This window comes from Dromaius novaehollandiae, chromosome 8, assembly GCF_036370855.1.
Source record: "Dromaius novaehollandiae isolate bDroNov1 chromosome 8, bDroNov1.hap1, whole genome shotgun sequence".
NCBI classification, from domain to species: domain Eukaryota; kingdom Metazoa; phylum Chordata; class Aves; order Casuariiformes; family Dromaiidae; genus Dromaius; species Dromaius novaehollandiae.
This window is the reverse complement of record NC_088105.1, coordinates 21,354,949-21,373,881: the sequence shown is the minus strand read 5'-3', so window position 1 is coordinate 21,373,881 and position 18,933 is coordinate 21,354,949. Positions and strand designations below refer to the sequence as shown.

The window sequence follows — 18,933 nt, the reverse complement described above, 5'->3', positions numbered from 1 at the left end:
GGCGCATTGCTGCCTCACTTATACTTCACTAGGATCTCTGGGTGCTTTTCTGTGTTGGCTCCAGCCTGTACTGGTGCCTGAGGTTTTTCCTCCCCTGGTGCAGGACTTTGCCTTTCCCTGTGTTGAACTTCATGAGATTCCTGCTGGCCCATTTCTCCAGCCTGCCGAGGTTCCTGGTGGCACAAACAGCTGGTGCGTCAGCCACTCCTCCCTATTTTGTATCATCTGAATCATCCAGGCCATTAATGGAGATATTAAACAGTACTGGCTCTAGTATTGACCTCTGGAGTACACCACAAGGATTGGCCTCCAGCTGAATTTCATGTCACTGATTACAAGCCTTTCAGCCTGGCAGTGGAGCCTGTTTTCACTTCACCTCACTGTCCATTTATGTAGCCCATACTTTATCAGTCTGTTAGTACTTCATCTGTAAGGATGCTGTAGGAGACAGTGTTGAAAGCCTTGCCAAAGATAAACAGTATCTACGGCTCTCCTCTCATCCACCAAGCCAGTCATCTTGTAAAAGGTTATCGGATTGGTTAGGCATGATTTCCCCTTCATGAATCCATACTGACTACTCTCAATCATCTTCATCGTTAGTATTCTTGGAAATACTTCCATGAAGATTTCCTCTATCACCTTCCCAGCAACTGAGGTGAGGCTGACCAACACATAGTTCCCTGGATTCTCTTTCTTGTCCTTCTTGAAGACAGAAGCAACATCTGCTTTCTTCAAATCCTCAGGAACCCTCCCCAGCCACCAAAGAACTTTCCAAGATAATCGAGAGTGATCTCTCCGTGACATCAGCCAGCTCCCTCAGCACGTGTGGGTGCAACTGATCAGGTCACATGAGCTTGTTTACGTTCAATTTGTTTAAATGTTCCCTAACCTGATCCTCCTCTCCTGAGGGTTAAGTCTTCATTGCTCCAGACTTTCCCACTGGTATCAAGGGCCTGGGATTCACGAAGGCAAATCTTATCAGTAAAGACAGAGGTGAAGAAGGCATTGAGTACCTTGGCCTTCTCCATGTTCTTGTCATGAGGTCCCCGCCACATTCAGCAGCAGGCCCATATTTTCGCTAGTCTTCCTTTTGCTGCTGACATATCTGTAGAAGCCTCTCTTGTTGCCCTTCAGATCCCTCATCAGATTCAATTTCAGCTTTCACTTTCCTAACCCCATCCCTGCACACTTAGACAGTGTATCTATATTTCTCCTGGATCGTTGTCCCTGCTTCTATCTCTTGCATCCTTCCTTTTTTTTGTTTTACTTTTGTCAGGAACTTCTTTTTCATCCATGCAGGCCTCCTGCTGCCTTTGCTTGACTTCCTGCATGCCAGGAGAGGCCATTCCTAAGCTTGGAGGTGATCCTTGAAAATCAACCAGCTCTCCTGGACCCCCTCTCTTCTCCAAGACCAGATCACATGGGATTCTTCTGAGCAGGTCCCTGAACAGGCTCAAGTCTGTTCTCCTGAAGTTCAGGGCTGTGATCCTGCTATTTAACTTGTTCTCTCCACTCAGCATCCTGAACTCCACCATCTTGTGGTCACTGCAGCCGAGGCTGCCACGACCTTCACATCCCTGACTAGTTCTTCCTTATATGTAAATATCAAGTCCAGCAGAGGACCTCCTCTCATCAGCTCCTTGATCACCTGTGTCAGGAAACGATCATCAGTGCACTCCAGAAACATCCTGTGTTGCTTGTGCTCTGCTGTGCTACCCTTCCAGCAGACACTGGGGTAGTCAAAGTCCCCCATGAGAACCAGGGCCTGTGAATGTGAGGCTTCTTCCAGTTTTCTGAAGGCAGCCTCATCTACTTCCTCCTGATGAGGTGGTCTGTAGCAGACACCCACCACAATGCCATCCTATGTCTACTCTCTAATCCTAACCCATAAACTCTCAGCTGGCTCATCCTCCATCCCAAGGCAAAGCTCCACACATTCCAGCTGCTCTCTCACAGAAAGGGTAACTCCCCCTCCTAACCTGCCTGGCTCATCCTTCCTAAAAAGCCTGTATCAATCCACTGCAGCACTGCTGACTGTCCGTCTGTCAGGGAAGTATTTTGTATGAAAGACACTATTCAAAGTAAAATTATATTGCATTGCAGTATATTATCCCTGGCCTCTGGATTCTTCAAGAATCTTCAATAGGCTTTGTGAAAATTTGCATATTCTCTCTAAAATAATACATTTATGAAGGAAGATTCAGTAAACTACTGTCGCCCAGAGATGTAAATTAACACCATACCGTTACTCTTTCTGATACAAGCAGTTAGTCAGCATTTGGTATCTTTTCATGTGGGCTTTTTCCATGATGAAGACAACAGATGAAGGAGTATATCTGATACAACCATGGGGCTTTTATCTTGTTCATTTCTTTACAGAAACACACAGAGAGATGTGTTTTCCTAAGCACAGTAGAAATCTAATAGGAGACAATTTAATAGTTCACAGTTGCAAGTCCTCTCTCCAGTTAGTGGTTTGGCCCCTAAGCTCTCTTTCTAAGCTGTCTGTCTTACAGTCACTGTTGTAGAGATTTTCTAACTTCCTTCCTGGCTTTCTGTTTCTGGAACAGGCGTGTTGCCTACTCAGTGGTAAACAACTAAAATTCCAGGTTTCCTAAATTGCATTCAGTGCGCCTTTTTGAAAATGGTGTTTTATTACTTGTCTCCATGCTAGTGTCTCACATGTTCTAGCTAAACAAAAGGGCATTCAATTTTTCCTTCAGTTATCCTGAAAAGAAGCAGACAACCATAACTAACAGCTTCAAAGACAAGCTTTCTGGGAACCAACCATCTCTGGTATTGATTATAAAATAATGTACATTCATGCATGCCTAGAGGAATACATGAGAATGGTCAACCTCCATAAAAGAATCAGCAATCATACTCTTCAGATACAAAATGCATATATTGAAAGCATAAATAAAGAATTAATAAATCATACAATAATGTTTCAAAGTAATACAGCGATGTACTCAAACTTCATACTGTGTAGCATCTTAGTGAAGTGCTGTATCAGTTGCCCTATATTCTTTAAGGTCATCGTGTACATTTAAGTCTAGCAGAAACACAGAAGAAACTGGCCATACTGGAGAGATCACAGAAAAAAAAAAAAAAATAGAAGTCTTACTGTAACCAAGAGAGGAAAGTGGCTTCATAAGAGGGATTTTAGTGAGAAGATGATGGCAGCTTGACTACCAGATATCAGAAAAACATTCCACAGGTATGAATATAGCAAGTGTATGAACAGAGCAGGAATGAAGCATCAAGGCTGGCACAGTTGTCCACAAAGAAAAGACTGGAAGATTTGTGATGTGAGAGCTGTCTTTGCTCTCAAAGGCAGGCATAGCAAATTAGATGTTAGTCCTGTAGTAATTGTGAATTATCCTGAATACAACCATTACATTACTAAATCCCATGCACTGATCAAAAAATAATGGCTTCTCATACTTGATAGGTGGTAACAGAGACATAATAGAGAACAGCAGCCTATATTGCTTCTGCCCAATATCATACTGTAAATGTTGGACAAAGGTGCGGTCCATTACAATCCGCAAACTAAATAAATCATGAAGAATAATTCATGGAAATCTTCACACCACATTCATGGAATGACAAAAAAGGTTGAATCTTGAAAAACTTTCTGAATAGTAGACAGTTGCACAAATTGGGTTGATTCTGTTTGAATCTCTATCTACTTGCAAAGAATTGTTCTAGGAAGACTGATTATATTTTGAAACAAGTTCTACTAAGCTGTCCTCAGCTTCATGTTTATAGAAACAGGTCATGTATATAGAAACTAACCTGACACGCAGCTGCAGGCAACAGTATCTGAGATGAACCCATGCTTAGCAGAGCAGGAGGAAAATGTTAAGAGTCAGGAGATATTTAGGCAACTAATGATGGAAATTTTTCAATGTAAGAGCATCCAAGAAGCTTCTGAAAATAATTCCCATTTTTTAACATAAGGCTTTTCTGTTGGAGAGTCCTTGAGTTGGATCTCATGCTTTGCTTGACCACATGCCAGAACTTGAAATGACTGGAGTTTCAGGGCACATATCAAGCCCACCTGTTTGCTTAGCCTCTTGCCTGGAGTAGGTTGAAATATGAGGAGTGTACAAAGTGCATTCAGCAAATAGTTGGGATGGGGTCTTGAGTTTCAGTCTTTGACGTGGTCTTGAGTTGGTTGAGAAGTATTACAGACTATTTTTATTTTGCCAAAGACTGACTGTATTATTTATAGATACTAGCACTAAGACAGTCAGTTATTTTAGAAATGGGTACCTACTTCTATAGCTAAAATGCAAATGCATGGATAGAATCAAGGTATATATTTAAAATCTAATGTGTATTTGATTCAAACACTCATATTGCAATAAGGTTGCTTGTCTTAGAATCTTGCAGTAGAAAGAAAATAAGGGACTTCACAAGCTTTTTCATTTGATAACAGAAGCTTTCACAATACAAGGCTGTGGGATGAACACCTATGCGCACGCGCGTGTGCACATACACACACACACACACAGAGGCATGCATACCCACATTCACTATCCCTACAAATATCACGGTAACACGATCTTCCTCTTAAGTCACAACTTTAAAAATCAAACCTTCTTGCGGTCACAAAAATCTCTACTGGGTCCAAACACTGGTAAGGTAAATTGCCAAATTACAGTGCTCTCCACCACAGCAACCAGATTTTACAAGGGCTGCACATCCAAATAAATGCCCCTTGGCTACCCATTCATCTAACAGCTGGAAAGGTGACACTTGACATTTGGAAACTTTCCTGCAAAGATTGCTGTAAGGCTTTCCCATTAGCTTCCTGGTGAGACTGTAAGGTCGAATAAGCTGCCTTGAAACCTGCAAAGGGTAACAGATATACTCTAATATCAAGCCTCCTTGATTTAAAATTCTAATTCTCAAGCCATGACTATTCAGATTTCTTCCAAAGTATTCAATACATTCCAGAGGAAAAAAGCAAGCTTTGAGGAGGAAGAAACATTATTAAGGAGGTTTTTAAAAGTGATGTATGTGTTCCTAGAGGTTAAAGAGGAAGGAGGCAAAAAGGAGGAGATACCCCTTTATCCCCCCATCACAGAGTCACCAGCTTCACTGTGCACTGAGAAATTAAGCAAGCAGGTCAGGAATTAAAGATGTTTCACACTCAGCATTTTCATAGGGTCTAAGAAGGCAGGACACAGTGCTTTAGAATAAGTGAGAAAAAATATGCATGGATACTAACAACAAGCTTTCAGTTGAAGTATTTTTAGGACATGAAATCAGACCTCAACAGCATGAAATTGCACAAACATGCAATCAGAGAGGCTTTGAGCAGATGGATGGGGGAGAAAGACATCGAGCTGTTACAGTCCCAACTTCAGTTGTTCAAATCTCTTTCTGTGGGAGAATGAATCATATATCGTGTTTCTAAAAAGTTCCTTGCACTATGAGCACACACTGTCAGCTGGTTCTCCACACATAGGCTGTGCCTCTGGTCTCCGGCAGTTCCTCTGCACCTCCTCTAGGTTTACCCTATGCTCAATTCCTTTACCGGAAAAGTTAGGGCAAACAGAGGTAACACTTCTCAGTCAGCCACATGCTGGAGCACAAAAAGGAAAAATGCAGCTTCCAGGTTGTCTAAATCTATATCCCTTAAATTTCCATTTCTCAGGTAAACGTTTCTTTGCCTTATTTTCCTTCTTGCACACACTGTTTATTTTTTTGCCTGGCTTTTGTGTCCAGTTCATCAGCCTCCTCAGAGAAACTTCAGTTTTGGTGTAGCGATTGTGAGTGGTCTGTAAATTGTTAGTATCCTTGCACTCTAAAAATACTAATAAATGCCTTTCCTAGGTAAGTGCCCTGGCAGTATTTAATTTTTACTTTATGCACTGTTCAGAGATTTTACTTTTTAATACTAATGAGCTGTTTTTTTCCTCCCAATTATCCAATTAGGATTTCTACTGACACTGTATATTGTGCAGGAAGGCTTGCTACCCTTGAGTGGAATTCAGAGTTGGAGGGAAAAAAATGTTGTTAGGATAATATAAGAAAGCTGGGTTTACCTATCTAAAATAACGGGTGTGTCTATCCACACAGTTTTAATTTTTCAGTTGAATGGAACTGTAATGTACAAACCGCCAGAAACCGTAGGTATTAGTTGCTCAAAACATGTATACTTAACCTAGAAACCAATAACAATTATTTTAATAATCAGAAAAAAGTATCTAAAAGCAGACAAACTGAAAAGAGGAAAATAAAATCACCTGTATATATCTGTGCATGTACCAGGAAGCTTGTTTTCCATCATTTACTGATTCCACAGTAGTGTTAGCAAGACCACCAATGTCACCCCCTGCAAACACCCAGGGTTCACTTGTTTGCATAGTTTCTGGATTTACTTCAGGGAGACCCCATCTATTAAACTTGACAGGTGTCATGGCTTCTCTGACTGTAATTAAAGTGAAAGAAAAAAAAATAATAGAAGAAAGAAAAAAACTGTTTCTAAAATCTGTTAAATGTACACAGATTAACAATTAGAAAAGCAGTTCCATGTCCTAGTTCTTTCACTTACTTAAATGTGAATTTACAACAGAAATTTAAAAATCTTTTATATACATGGATGCCTTTGAGCTAATGGAGGTATGTAATTACTAACAGGACTCAGACAGAAGAACAACATCTATTATATGGAATGGCTCTTCAGCAATAGCAGAAAAGTAACCAATTCCTATGTGTCTGCAAAGCCAGACTTGTGTACAAAATAAATGTACACAAATGTCATGAAAAGTGACTGACTCAGCACAGGCACAAGAAATAACTGTTTTTAATGGTCTTTTGGTCACTGCCTGAGAATAAACTGTATATCCCAGAAGCTGGAATTCACAAAGTCATTTGTGGTACTATTCATTCACCAGGGAGAAAAGTCCAGTTGATGGTGAACATTCCTGAAAATCCTGTTACTGAACAGTACTAACAAGGAAAAAATAATTTCTTTTCACTCATAGCTTTGTACTGCACTTATAATATCAAAGTGCTTTTCTCTTGGGTAAACTATCATAAACTTGTGAATCTTAATATACAGCATACTTTTGAAGTTTAAAACTGAAAAGCAATGTTTCTGACATTTTCCTGAAATTCATTTAGATCACTAGAATTTACTTCCTGCATTTATTAACCCTCACAACAGAAATGATAATCTGCTACTTTTTGACATGTGATTATTAAAGCTGATTGAAAATTTTCAGATGTAACGTTTTCCCAGTGGGAAATGTTATGCTAACAATATTTTGGCTTTGACAAAGTATACTGGTTTTAAGAAAAAGTAATTCTGAAAAAGATACATTTTAGTAAGTCAAAAACAGTCTGACTTAATATTTAAACTCTGAACATTCTGAAAGTATGGCTCACTTTGAAACTTGTTACTTAAAAATAAAATTATAAAAACACAAAAAGGGTCAACAATCAAAATAAAATGCTAACATGAAGACAGTATCTTTTCTATCTTTATTTCACTGAAGTTTCTAAATTCTTGGAAAACATTCCTTAACAGATCCTCATTTTATGCTGTTAGAAAACAGCATATATAGGCACTCTGCACATGAATTAATACTGTCCTCACAAAGAATGTAAATGCATAAATAAATAAATGTTATACTGCATGGAAGTAAACAAATGGTATTAAATACACATAAATTGCTCAGAAAAAAAGTAATCTTACTGCTATATTAACATAATTTCTATTAGGCAAAATTTTGCTTTGTTTGCTTTTTAACTTTAAGATTAGAATTACATTTATAATCACAAGACGCTTTAATGCAGTTTCATAATGAGAATCACATTTTAAAGTATTTTTAGCAAATCTTGATGCAATGTATCAAAATGAGTTATTTTTATATAGCTTTAACTCTACAGGAACAGAAGATTCTACAATAAAACGCAGCTTAAAATTGCAGTGTCCCTCAGGGACATACCACTAGCAGATGCAGATTGCCAAGGTCAATTAAACTGATGCAGTTGTGCTGTCATATATGTAAAAGAGAAACCTGCTCGCCTAAGACAAGAATGCGTCTCCCACACTAATACAAGGGCAAATTCCCAATATTGCCCAAATGCACACTCAAGCATACAGCAAGCTTGAAACACATCTTTCTTGCATATCATCATGACAGAATTTTCTTCGCAGGCTCTGTACCTCCCTTCATCTCCAAACCAAACATTACAAGGGTATTTCAAAGTGGAGGGCTGCGTAGAATCAGCAGCAAAGCAATAAAACATGAAGAAAGGCAGACACTGTCACCTGCTCTGCTTGTCCCACCCATGCTCCCATTCTCACCATCAGCATACAAATAAACACAGGACTCAAATCCAAGGGGCTTCTTGCAACTGGTTCAGAATCCAGAACAGCACAAGATGGTTCGGACCTAGAACTCCGCATCATTAGCACTCTCCAGATTCACAGACAGCAGCAGCTGAACTGCAGTCCAGAAGTCAATATTTTAAAGCTCTATGAGTTAGGATATCGATGTTTAGAAAAGATATAATGAAAACAAATACTACGCACGTTCAGCCGCTTATCTGCAAGGGGAAAGACTGTAGCAGGTTTTACCACCAGAAGTATTTAATCTGTTTTCAAGACCTACTGCTTGCATAATCCCCCCAACCCTGCACACACTTTTGGCTTAACTTGACAACGATAATATCTGCCTAGTAACAGAGTCGAAAACGCAAGAACTGATTTTCTTTAAAAATTCTTAAATTACTGAAAGGTCAGACCAAACACAACCTTCAGATTGAGACATTTTTAAATGTAGAAAATGAGGGGTTTTAAGGAAAGTGCTGATTAGTCTTACTAGTAGTCTTATTATGAATATTTCAGTAATATTTATAAATCAATACGTTAACTTTCTCTTTGTATCTCAGACTGTCTGTACTTCGAGGAGGCTTTTGATCATCTTATATTTGTCATATATAGGATGACTTCTTGCATGCAGTGGTGCCATCTCAGCATGTGGTCTAGACAGTTCTCACAAGCTAAATACAAACAGGCGTGTAAAAACATGTCTGGAAACCCCCCAAGGAAAACTCGGTGCTGCTGGATTTGGTATTGGGGATTTAATAGATGACTTTTGTTCCTCTGAGACAGTACTGAACCAAGGTAAAGAAAGGTGTTATAGGGCAACATGCTACTGTAGATGTAGTTTTTTAGATGAAATGATGTAAAACTGGAAGTTTTGACTGCTTGATTTAATCTTATGGAAAAATAAGGTATTACCTCTTGTATCCTGCATTTACTACATTCCTCAAATCTATCTTAGAATTGTTTTGTGCTAAAATAGCTGTCCAGACATAATTCTACCAAACGGCTTTTGAGTGCAAAGAATGCCCAACATCCACTTGAAACATCTCCCCAGGGACTGGGGATTTGTTTGCCCCATCTCTATTTTTACAATTGGGAAAGAACATTTCTGTTGTGGCAAGGTTGATATGGTATCCACAGGCTATTTTCTTCTGTCTTTCTTATCACCTCCGAGGTTTAGATAAGAAGAAATAAGAACATGATTTAAAAGCATCTTCTATAAGAATTACTAATGTCCTCACAATTTGGATCTGGTATCCAGTGCAACTGAGAGGCTGAAGGGGTCACTTTCCAGACCGCCTCTAGGCAGAAGGGGAGAACATACGTCTTCACAAACATGAGCATCAAGATGCTCTGTGTTTTTGTTGGTGTATGATTTAGTATAGGGCTAACAAAAAAAGAGAGTCCTTTAAATCTCTGCACCCTCACACGCTTTAAAGTTCAAAACTAATACAGCTATTCTCGTGAAAATTCAAAGTACAACCCTGTGGCTGTGCTGCATTCTCTTCCATATCCTGATGAGATATTACATATAATTTGAAAGAATCCTTCTGGATGAAAGACAACATACAATTGAATTAGTCTAATGCTATCAAACAACGCTAACACAAAAAACAACAAAGAAAAGCGACAGTACTGAATATATAGTCCACATTTGCTATCTTCACAGAGCAAATAAACACAAATGGAAAAGCAGCAGCGTTATAGCACTTGCAAAAACAATATTAAAATATAAGTGAATACAGAAAAAATATTTTAATTAACAAAACAAATCAAATGGAAAAGATTCCTCAAATAAAGCTTTAACAGTGAGTCTGTGTGTGTTTGACTGCCATGACTAATTATGTATCCATGTAATGTGTGTTCAATTTGAGCTTATTTAAATAGCAGAAATGCTCATTAACTGCAGTATATCTGTGAAGCTTCAATAAACAGTTTAATGGTTTTCATGTTTAACCAATTTCATAAGTTCCTGTAATTTTGGCTTTAGTAGCTCATTAATGTTATTTTTGATATCCATCTTACGGACTTCTTTTACAGTGAATAGTAGCATTACTTCAGGAAAAAAAACCAATATACTCTAAGTTTCTTAAACTCTAATGTAAAGCTATAGCTTTCACGTGAACCGGTGGCTTCACTGCTGGCACTGCCCAGTCAAAAGGCCCAGCAAACAAAGGCGGGTGCAATCCTGCTCCCCCAGCTTCCACCCCGCTCCCGGACTGCACCAGGCAGCAAAGCGACTCCACCGATACAGTGGGAGAGGCTCCTGCTGAAAGCTGCCTGTGAAACGCATGCTGCCGATGCAGTTTCTGCCTGTCACTTGCAAAAGGCTGGGAAGCAAACATGCACTGGTGCCTATCGGATAAAGAGCAGAATTTCTGCTCTGAGTTAAAACGGCTTTAGAATTTACGAAGAATCCCACTTTGGGATTTTGGAAGCTGGTGATCATTGCAGGTTGTGAAACCGTTGCACTCAAACTCATTCAGTAAAGCTATTTTTGGTGAAAAATCCTACTCCAAATGACTCAGCAGGAAAACTCCTACCTAATTCAGTAGGAATCTGCTGAATCTATATAAACTGCAGTTACGTAATGGTTAGAAAGAAGTCTGATAGTTAAAACTCCATTCTGTGGGTGAGGCGCAGATGCTGTGCTACTAGGGAGGCACCAGGTGACCCTGGTGGGCATCCCCAGCCGGTGCCTCACAGCCGCAGCTCTGCTTCCCACCCTCCTAGTTTCATTAGTCAAGGCTCCAGCGATCGGAGGCTGAAGTAATCTGGTTGTCTGACAAGGCCGTATAAAGCAGCTCAATGCTCTCTGCAGGTTCACTGGCCTCCGCATCAGTTGAAATTCTGTATTTGTACAAGGAACATTAATGTCTTCTACACTTATGAGTTCAGAGATCTACAGGCTTTTCTCCTTTCCCTACCAACTTCTTCTGAACCCGCAGAAATAAAAATGAGTTAGGAGTGGGCTAAATAATAAAATCATTAACTACTTAGGCAAAATTTATCTTTGCAGTACACGGAACTACGCTAGGGATTAGTTGTACTCCAGTAAGGTTTGGCTGCTGCAGTTTCCAAGCAAGATGACAGACGTCGTAGAAGTTAAAGGAAGGTATCTGGAAGTTATGAACAATTCCCAAAAATTTGAAATAAAAATTTGCCCTTCAGTTACCAAGCAACAGTTAGCTACTACCAAAATTAAAATACATATATATATTTTGCTCATTTTTGGCACTCCCCTTTTTCATTTCTTAAAGAAAATAAAACAGACATTTTCATCCTAAGATTCCTCAGCGTTCTGGCATATGGGAGTAGTTCCTCTTTACTGCTGCCCAATAAACAGAGTTTTGAACTAACCTTACATTGCCGGTCCCCTATGCTGCATTAGTTTTGCAGTGCGTTTTGGACTAGTGTACCATTTTTCGTGATTTCTTCATGGGAAGTCCAGGTTCTCCTCAGAAATACACCAAAATAAATCAAATCAGAACAAACCAACAGTGTAAAAATTTGCAGTCCAAAAACGCTGTTCCCCTTTTGTTTCTCATAAAAAATACGCAAGAAAAAGGTTATTCAAAGATCAGACTTGAAACCAACTGACCTGGTGTTAGATAGGATGTTGAGGCTGTGCGCATGCAGTGCCAGGGAACACACAAAGTTACGCTTGCGTGTACTGGATAGCTGCAGTTTGGAATGGTGCCAGTACGTGTTTTGGCATTTCATGTTGTAGGCCTCCAAAATCATAAACCAAGAAAAAGAGCAAGAAGATGATGGAAGGTACAAAATCTTCTTGCAGCTGTTTATGTGGGTCAGTTACGATGGCTTGAAGGCTTTGGTAAGCTATGCAATAGAAAAGCAGCTTGTGCTTGCAAAATCTTTCTTCAACAACAACAAGCAAAACCTTTTTCTTCCTCTATCTCCAGTAGTTTGATTTAAACAATTTGATTTTTTCTTGCTTTCAGTAAAGTGCCAATTTCCTTAAAACAGTCTTGAGAACAACTCTCCTGCTCTGTCTATTAGCAACTTCCTGAGCATAAAATGGACTTCGGAAAACTGATTTTTTTGTAATTAATGATGCATTTATATGATTCCCAATGGGAGGATGAATACTTATAGAATTGTTACTTAAAAACATAATTAGCATTTTATTTTAACAAAACAAAAAAGTCTAAATACCTACTGTGAGCGTAAGAAACCTCAGATGCAAATTTAATAGTTACCATGCAAGAATAATAAGCATCTTGATGAGAATAATAGACTGAAAATAGCTTTCTAATCAGTGGTCCACTTTTGCTCAGAACAGCAGTGTGCTTAAGTCTTGTTAAGCAGAACTTTAAACACGTGTGTCAAGGCTGTGCCTTCAGACTTTTTCTAAATTAAGGCTAAGGTCTTACTTTAACCCTTCTTGTTCTCGTAGTTTTTTTTTATTCTTACATCAATAACATCAGCATTTGACGATACTAATAACAAACAGGACAAATCCTGGTAGCTAGCCCATACCAATACCATATTCTCAGTTCCCGGAGGTGCCTTATGAATTAGGTCAACTGATAGAGCTCTTTGTATGAGCACCAATTAACATGTTTAATCAGCCTGAATCTGAGTCATCCTCAAAGAAAAATTCAAGCTGGAAGAGCCCTCTGGAAGTCACCTAGTCCTCCTCCCTCTCAAAGGGCTAACAAAAAAGAGTCTTTAATTCTCTGCACCCCTCCCTCTCAAAACAGAGGCAGCTTCAAAGTCAAACCAAATTCAAAGTTAGATCAGGTTGCTCAGGGCCTTGTCCAGTCAAGTTCTCCATTTCTTGAATAGAAAAATGTTCTTCCTTTTAAAAAATACAAAGAAAATATAAGCTGCTTTTTTTTTTTTTTCATTTCTTTCTGTTTTGCACGCTGAGACAGACCAGAGATTTGGTTGTAATGCAGCTCGGTGGTGCAAAATGAATCTGACTTTCATTAGAACACCTTTCTCAAAAAATAAATATTTAAAAGCAACCAGAATGAGGTGCTCAAAATAAGCACTATGTTCCCAAATGCCTTAGTTTCTTTTCATATTTGCAATGTCCAAAACAAATGTCTACATTTCTTGCATTTTTTTTCTTTATAACTTGATTGCTATGCCAGCAGCAGTTCCACCAGAAGTACAATGTGCCACTAAGGTGAGTTGCTCACCTGTAAGGTAAATGATCCTACTTTCACAATCAGCTCGTTCTAAGATTTTGTTCCCCTCCCATTTTATGTCCCCACAGAAAAATTTGCAACAAGCCAATCTAGCAGACAAATGAGTACTAAAATATGTAAGACTGGCACAGTATCAGGACTAAGCAACATGGTAAGTTCAAACTTTTATCTGAAGCAGTTTGGAATGTGGGAGAAAGCAGAGTCACTCCTTTACCATAGGGCCTATGAATCACAACAAAACACGCTGATTAGATAGGCTAATATTTGATTTAATACTGAGGTTGTAGAAAATCTTCCCAAAGACCTTCTAAACAGAGGGTTTAAAAAAACCAAAATGATAAAACTTTTTAAAATTCTCATTCAAGTCAACTCCAGCAATGGAGTTACTCATGAATCTATTAAAGATTTAAAAAAATCTCTTCTCTCTGATTCCTGGGGATTAGACTGAGTCATAAGGCATAAGCAACATAGATACCAGACTCTCTATACAGCAAGGCATCTCCAAGCGTGATGGGTGTCTGCTGGAGAGTCCCAGCTCTTCCTCCTCTACCTTTAGAACCCGAGATACCTGCACAACGGGGGCAGCACTGCGAGTACCTGGGTGCAGTTGTGGTGTAGACAAAGGCCTAGGCTGCGTGAAGCAATCAAAATGCAACAGTAATATACTCAAAACAGGAATGCTTCTGGAATGAACTTTACACATTCCTCAAGAAATAATTTTGATCCTTCTTCTCTACTGTAGTAGAGAGTTTAGACTATTCTCATGGCTGTCTGATGGCTTAACTTCATAACAAATAGGATCGGTGAACAGGAAGTACTGAGCAGCTCATTCAGATTACATACAACTCTGCTATTCTAAAATTCTCCAGTGGGACTTATAATTTATCTCCATTAATAATGTTTTATCTTTTTGTTAAGTCAGAAACTTATAGAAAGTATTAGAAAATATATTTCTTTAACTTCATTTAAAACTCATGTACAGAAAATGCAGCTGTGAGAAGTCACACTTTTTATATGTGCCTGATATAGGTCCACAAACACTACAAGACTCTGCTTAGATTATTATGGATTTATTATTTTCCTTGATTGAAAAGATTCAGAAAGCCACATTATATTATGAATTTCCGAAATTCCCTTTGCACTGGCAGAAACAGTGTCTGATTACCAAATTTACATGTGACCTCTGCATTCTGAGAAGTGGGAGGTATATATTACCTGCAAGGTCCTGATTCAGAGCATTTATGCCCAAAGAACCATGGCAACATGTCATGGGATAATTGGTTGGCATGACTGTGCCCTGGAGAGGAAAGCACATTGACCACTAAGGCTTTCAGAACCTAACCTTGGTGAGCATCTCTAGACTGAGGATCTATTTATTTTAAGTCAATCTGCCTTCTGCTGAGTCAGTGGTTTTTACTTTCAAGTACCTTTGATGTATGTGTCCAAACTCTTTACATCTAACCCAGTGTCAGAGGGGGAGAACATAGACGGAACTCTGCTTAGTTCTCATGTTCTTAGTTGTACTCATGTTCTTAAGTTTTCTTTCCATTACATCTGTAAACTTTGTTAGGTCTCTGAAATGCCACCTATGTGCCAACTTCTGTATCTTTACTATAGAACGATATAACTATTAGTTTTTAAGGCCAAAGCTTGTAAAGTACAATAAATAATGAGACATGGTGAGACAAGCACAGATGAATTTAACAAATGCTGTATATAGAACAGAAGCCACAGTTCTCCTGCATATGTATAAAAAATTAGTGATACCCAGATCAGCTAAACCAGAGTAACGATTCTACCTTAATTCTTGCTTAATTCAATAGGCAAAAAAAGATTTCACAGTTTAGATTAAAGTTGTAGTATAATGAGTTTCTCTAAAGTTAATTAGTGAGCCTAGAATAAATCCCTAGGATCATTCTTTGATATCCCATTTACACTGAGAGGAAAACAAGATACATACCAACCAACTATACCTTTAATCTGGGTTCCTGCTCTATATGGTGAGATACAGAAAACAGAATTGCTTTGTAAATCAGACCCTTAGTTTTGCTTTAAAAGGTATACCTAAAGGACAAAGAAATTTTTGTGAATAGGACCAACAGTCAAAAGCTGTGTAACCTCTTGAAGACTCATTTCACAAAAACTGTCAAAAGGCAGGAATTGCCCCTTAGCCTACTACCTGACTGGGGGAGAACCTGAGGATCAAAAAATGTGAACATTTTCTTAGGGTTTTTTGCTGTTGTTTTTGTAGCCTTATTTCTAAATGTTGTAATCTTTTGTTTACTCTTGTCCTTGACAGAACTTTTTTACTTTTCATCTTTGTTTAGTAATAATCAGTGAAGCTGACACACTCCAGTCTGGCAGATCCTGGCATGTTTTAGAGATGTCAACTCTCCAGCCTGATTATGGGGTTCTCCTAGTGTCATGGCATGTGCTTTACACGCTGTGACAGGGACTTGCTCAGTAAACTAGTGATGCCACATTACACATCTGTGGAGAGTAACCTGCTCTGGCAGGTGAAATACAGTACGTTAATTAATTCAATAGCAATGTTATTTAGGAGAAATAAGCATTTATAAGATGCTGGCAAAAAGAAATATGGTACAACAGCTGAACATCTTTTACAATCAAATTTTTAATAGAAAATTGTCACTCAGGATTTCAGATTCTCCTTGATGCTGAAAGAGCTTAAAGGGACTTCTCGAAAAGCAGTCCTACACTCCCTAAAATCTGGGTCACTAAAAAACTTCAGAAGTCTGAAGCTGGACAACAAATAATTTGCTACTAATTTCAGATAACTAATAGTTTTTGCACATTAAGAAATTCCTTTATACATATATGTCTAAAGGCAACTCTTAGGAAAGTCAAGCAAATATTTTTCCCTTGAAAATTTTAAAATAAAATACTTATGTCTCCAAGCTGGAAGTGCCTGCAGCTAAAATAAAAATCAGCAGTTTCAGAATGCACTAGTCAGCATTACCTTTAGTGTCACTTAAAACTGAACCAAAGGCACTGATCACCACATCAGCTTTCAGACGGACAACCTGATCCTCATCATCTTTCCAATTTCCATCTTTGTCTTGTTCAGTTCGAACAAACTCCATAGCAACAATTTGTTCACCTCTAAGTACCACTTTCCGAGGGGAGAGGAAAGGCAGAAATTCACACTTCTCTTCTTTTGCAAGTTCCATCTGTAGAATAAAAGTAATAAAATAAAAAAATGAAATATTATTCTGTTTTCATGATGAGTTTTGACTCATGATGCTACCATACATTCTTGTTTAGTAGAAGGCATCTGTCTATGGTATACAGATAGTTATCTTAACACCAATTTCAGATTCTCCAGTGCTGTTGAATCAATCACTTCTAGACAGTGACGCTAAGTAGATTTACAATGGAAATATTTTTCAGATATATATTTGTTTATCATTCCCTGTCACTGTGAATGCATATAACTCCTTTGAGGGCAAAAGAGCTACGTTATGTAACCATCTCTGCCTCTTTAAAGAAGCCCAGCACTAATTAAGCACATGACCAGATTCGTGTTCCCCACGATTTTAAGATGGGTTTGTTATTATGTATCGAACACCATGTGTTAAAAACAGTCTTCTGAGTGACAATCCAGATTTAAGGTTTTCTGAATCCCTGCTGTGGTGAAACTCCTGATGAAATCAAGCAGCATTTTGTTGGAGCAAAGTCTTCAGGATTTGATTGTGTATGTTTATGTGACAAATACCATTTACATGTACCTGTAATATCCTATCTGACATCATTCTTGTGTGGCTATTACTAATCCAAGCTATTTTGATTTTATGACTTTTAAGGCCACCATTGTGTGATTTGGTAAGTAGGTACATCAGTGACTGTTAGGAACTGACACAGGCTGCTAACAAAGATTTGGGTAGGCAGCAATGACTGATTCTTGATTAGCAAGAATCTGAAAAGTGTGCAAGTCTCTTCATTGCAATGGCTTCCAAAACCTCATTATTTTTGTCTAGAATTTTGAAGGGCAACAGAAACTAAAATAAATTACGCATCGAGAGACCCTCTGTTCCTTTTTAAGCTCTTCCATTCCCTTGTGTAAGATCGCCAAGATATCCACCTTCTTGAAAATAGATAATTGAATTCCCATCAGTCCCATGATGAAGATGCATTAGATATCCCATTACTGTAAATTATACAAGAGTGTAAAATATGCACCAAATAAATTGCAATGGAAAAAGACTACCCAAATGAGAAAAAAAAATGAAAAAAACTACTCCTGTAATAATACAGATACATTGAAAAGGCTAAGTCAGTTTCAAAATGTGCAGATGTACTGATAAATGCCAAAGTGTAAAGCCAAACTAAAAATCAAATCTAACACTGAAATCTGTGATGGATGGTGTTGCTCCATTGCCATTGGCAGTGATTCAAAACCAAAATCACTGTAATTTCCTTAAAAATTTTGTAGATTCCCAAGACAACGATAGGATCAGTGACATTCATTAGACACTAGCCAGAAGATATCATTCTAGGACCTAACTATGACCTGAAGAGTCACCTACAATACTCATATAGCTGCTTCAGTTCGGAGATGTTTGATTTCTGGAGTTCTTCCAAGAGATTAAGAATTTTATCATATTTTCTAATTTATAAGAAATTCCACCACCACCCCCCGCATGCAAGTGCATCGCTCTGACTTTACAGGGAATGGCATGTGTAGAGTAGAGAAAAATTATTTATACAGAGATAAAATTGACCCTCAGCTCTTTAATAAGCATTTGTACATTTTAAGATCAGTTTCATAAAAAAAATTTTAGTAGATGTCTTTTAAGTACCTATAGAGCACACTTTTCAGCCCTACAGAAATAACAACAATAATAATCAATATTTCTTCTCATAAATGCTATTATCCAATTTTACCTCTTCTGGGACAGCCCTGATATTAGTGAATCCCTTTCTGAACACCACAAATACACGACGAGCTCCGCAGCGTAAGGCAGATGTTGCACAGTCAAAAGCAGTGTCTCCTGCCCCAAGGACAATCACAGTTCCATGTATTGATGGCAATGGAGACTGACAGGCACACATCCCTGAAAGATGAAAGGAAAAGCCCACTTTCAAGAAGAGGAACTATTACTGCATGACAGCTCAAAAGATACTTGTACACAAAGCAGTGTAAAATTGTATCTTGCAGTTTCCAAGCATGCAGTGTCACTATCAAATTATTCTGCTTCACTGAAAGACAGTTTTATTCCCATTTTTAAGATACGCTCATACACATAATTTCATAGTCAGTATCGTTAAGAAGCAGCACCTTTCTGTCTGGGAAGGATACAAACTACATTGCATTTGTAAGACTGCAGGTCCTGTCGGGTTGAAATTAGCATTGTAAGATCTTTTTATTCAAAAATTAAA

At 38.4% G+C, this 18,933-nt stretch overlaps 1 protein-coding gene across 14 annotated transcripts in view; it reads right to left on the bottom strand.

Annotated features, from left to right (window-relative positions):
- The window catches only part of DPYD (dihydropyrimidine dehydrogenase), a 381,364-nt gene that overhangs the window by 180,120 nt on the left and 182,311 nt on the right, over positions 1–18,933 (bottom strand). For all 14 annotated transcript variants that reach the window (XM_064515868.1, XM_064515870.1, XM_064515869.1 and 11 more), the window contains 3 exons: positions 18,439–18,608; positions 16,514–16,724; positions 6,264–6,448 (listed from right to left, as the gene is read on the bottom strand). In XM_064515868.1, the coding sequence (XP_064371938.1) occupies positions 6,264–6,448; positions 16,514–16,724; positions 18,439–18,608 (566 nt within the window). The remainder of the gene's footprint in view (positions 1–6,263; positions 6,449–16,513; positions 16,725–18,438; positions 18,609–18,933) is intronic.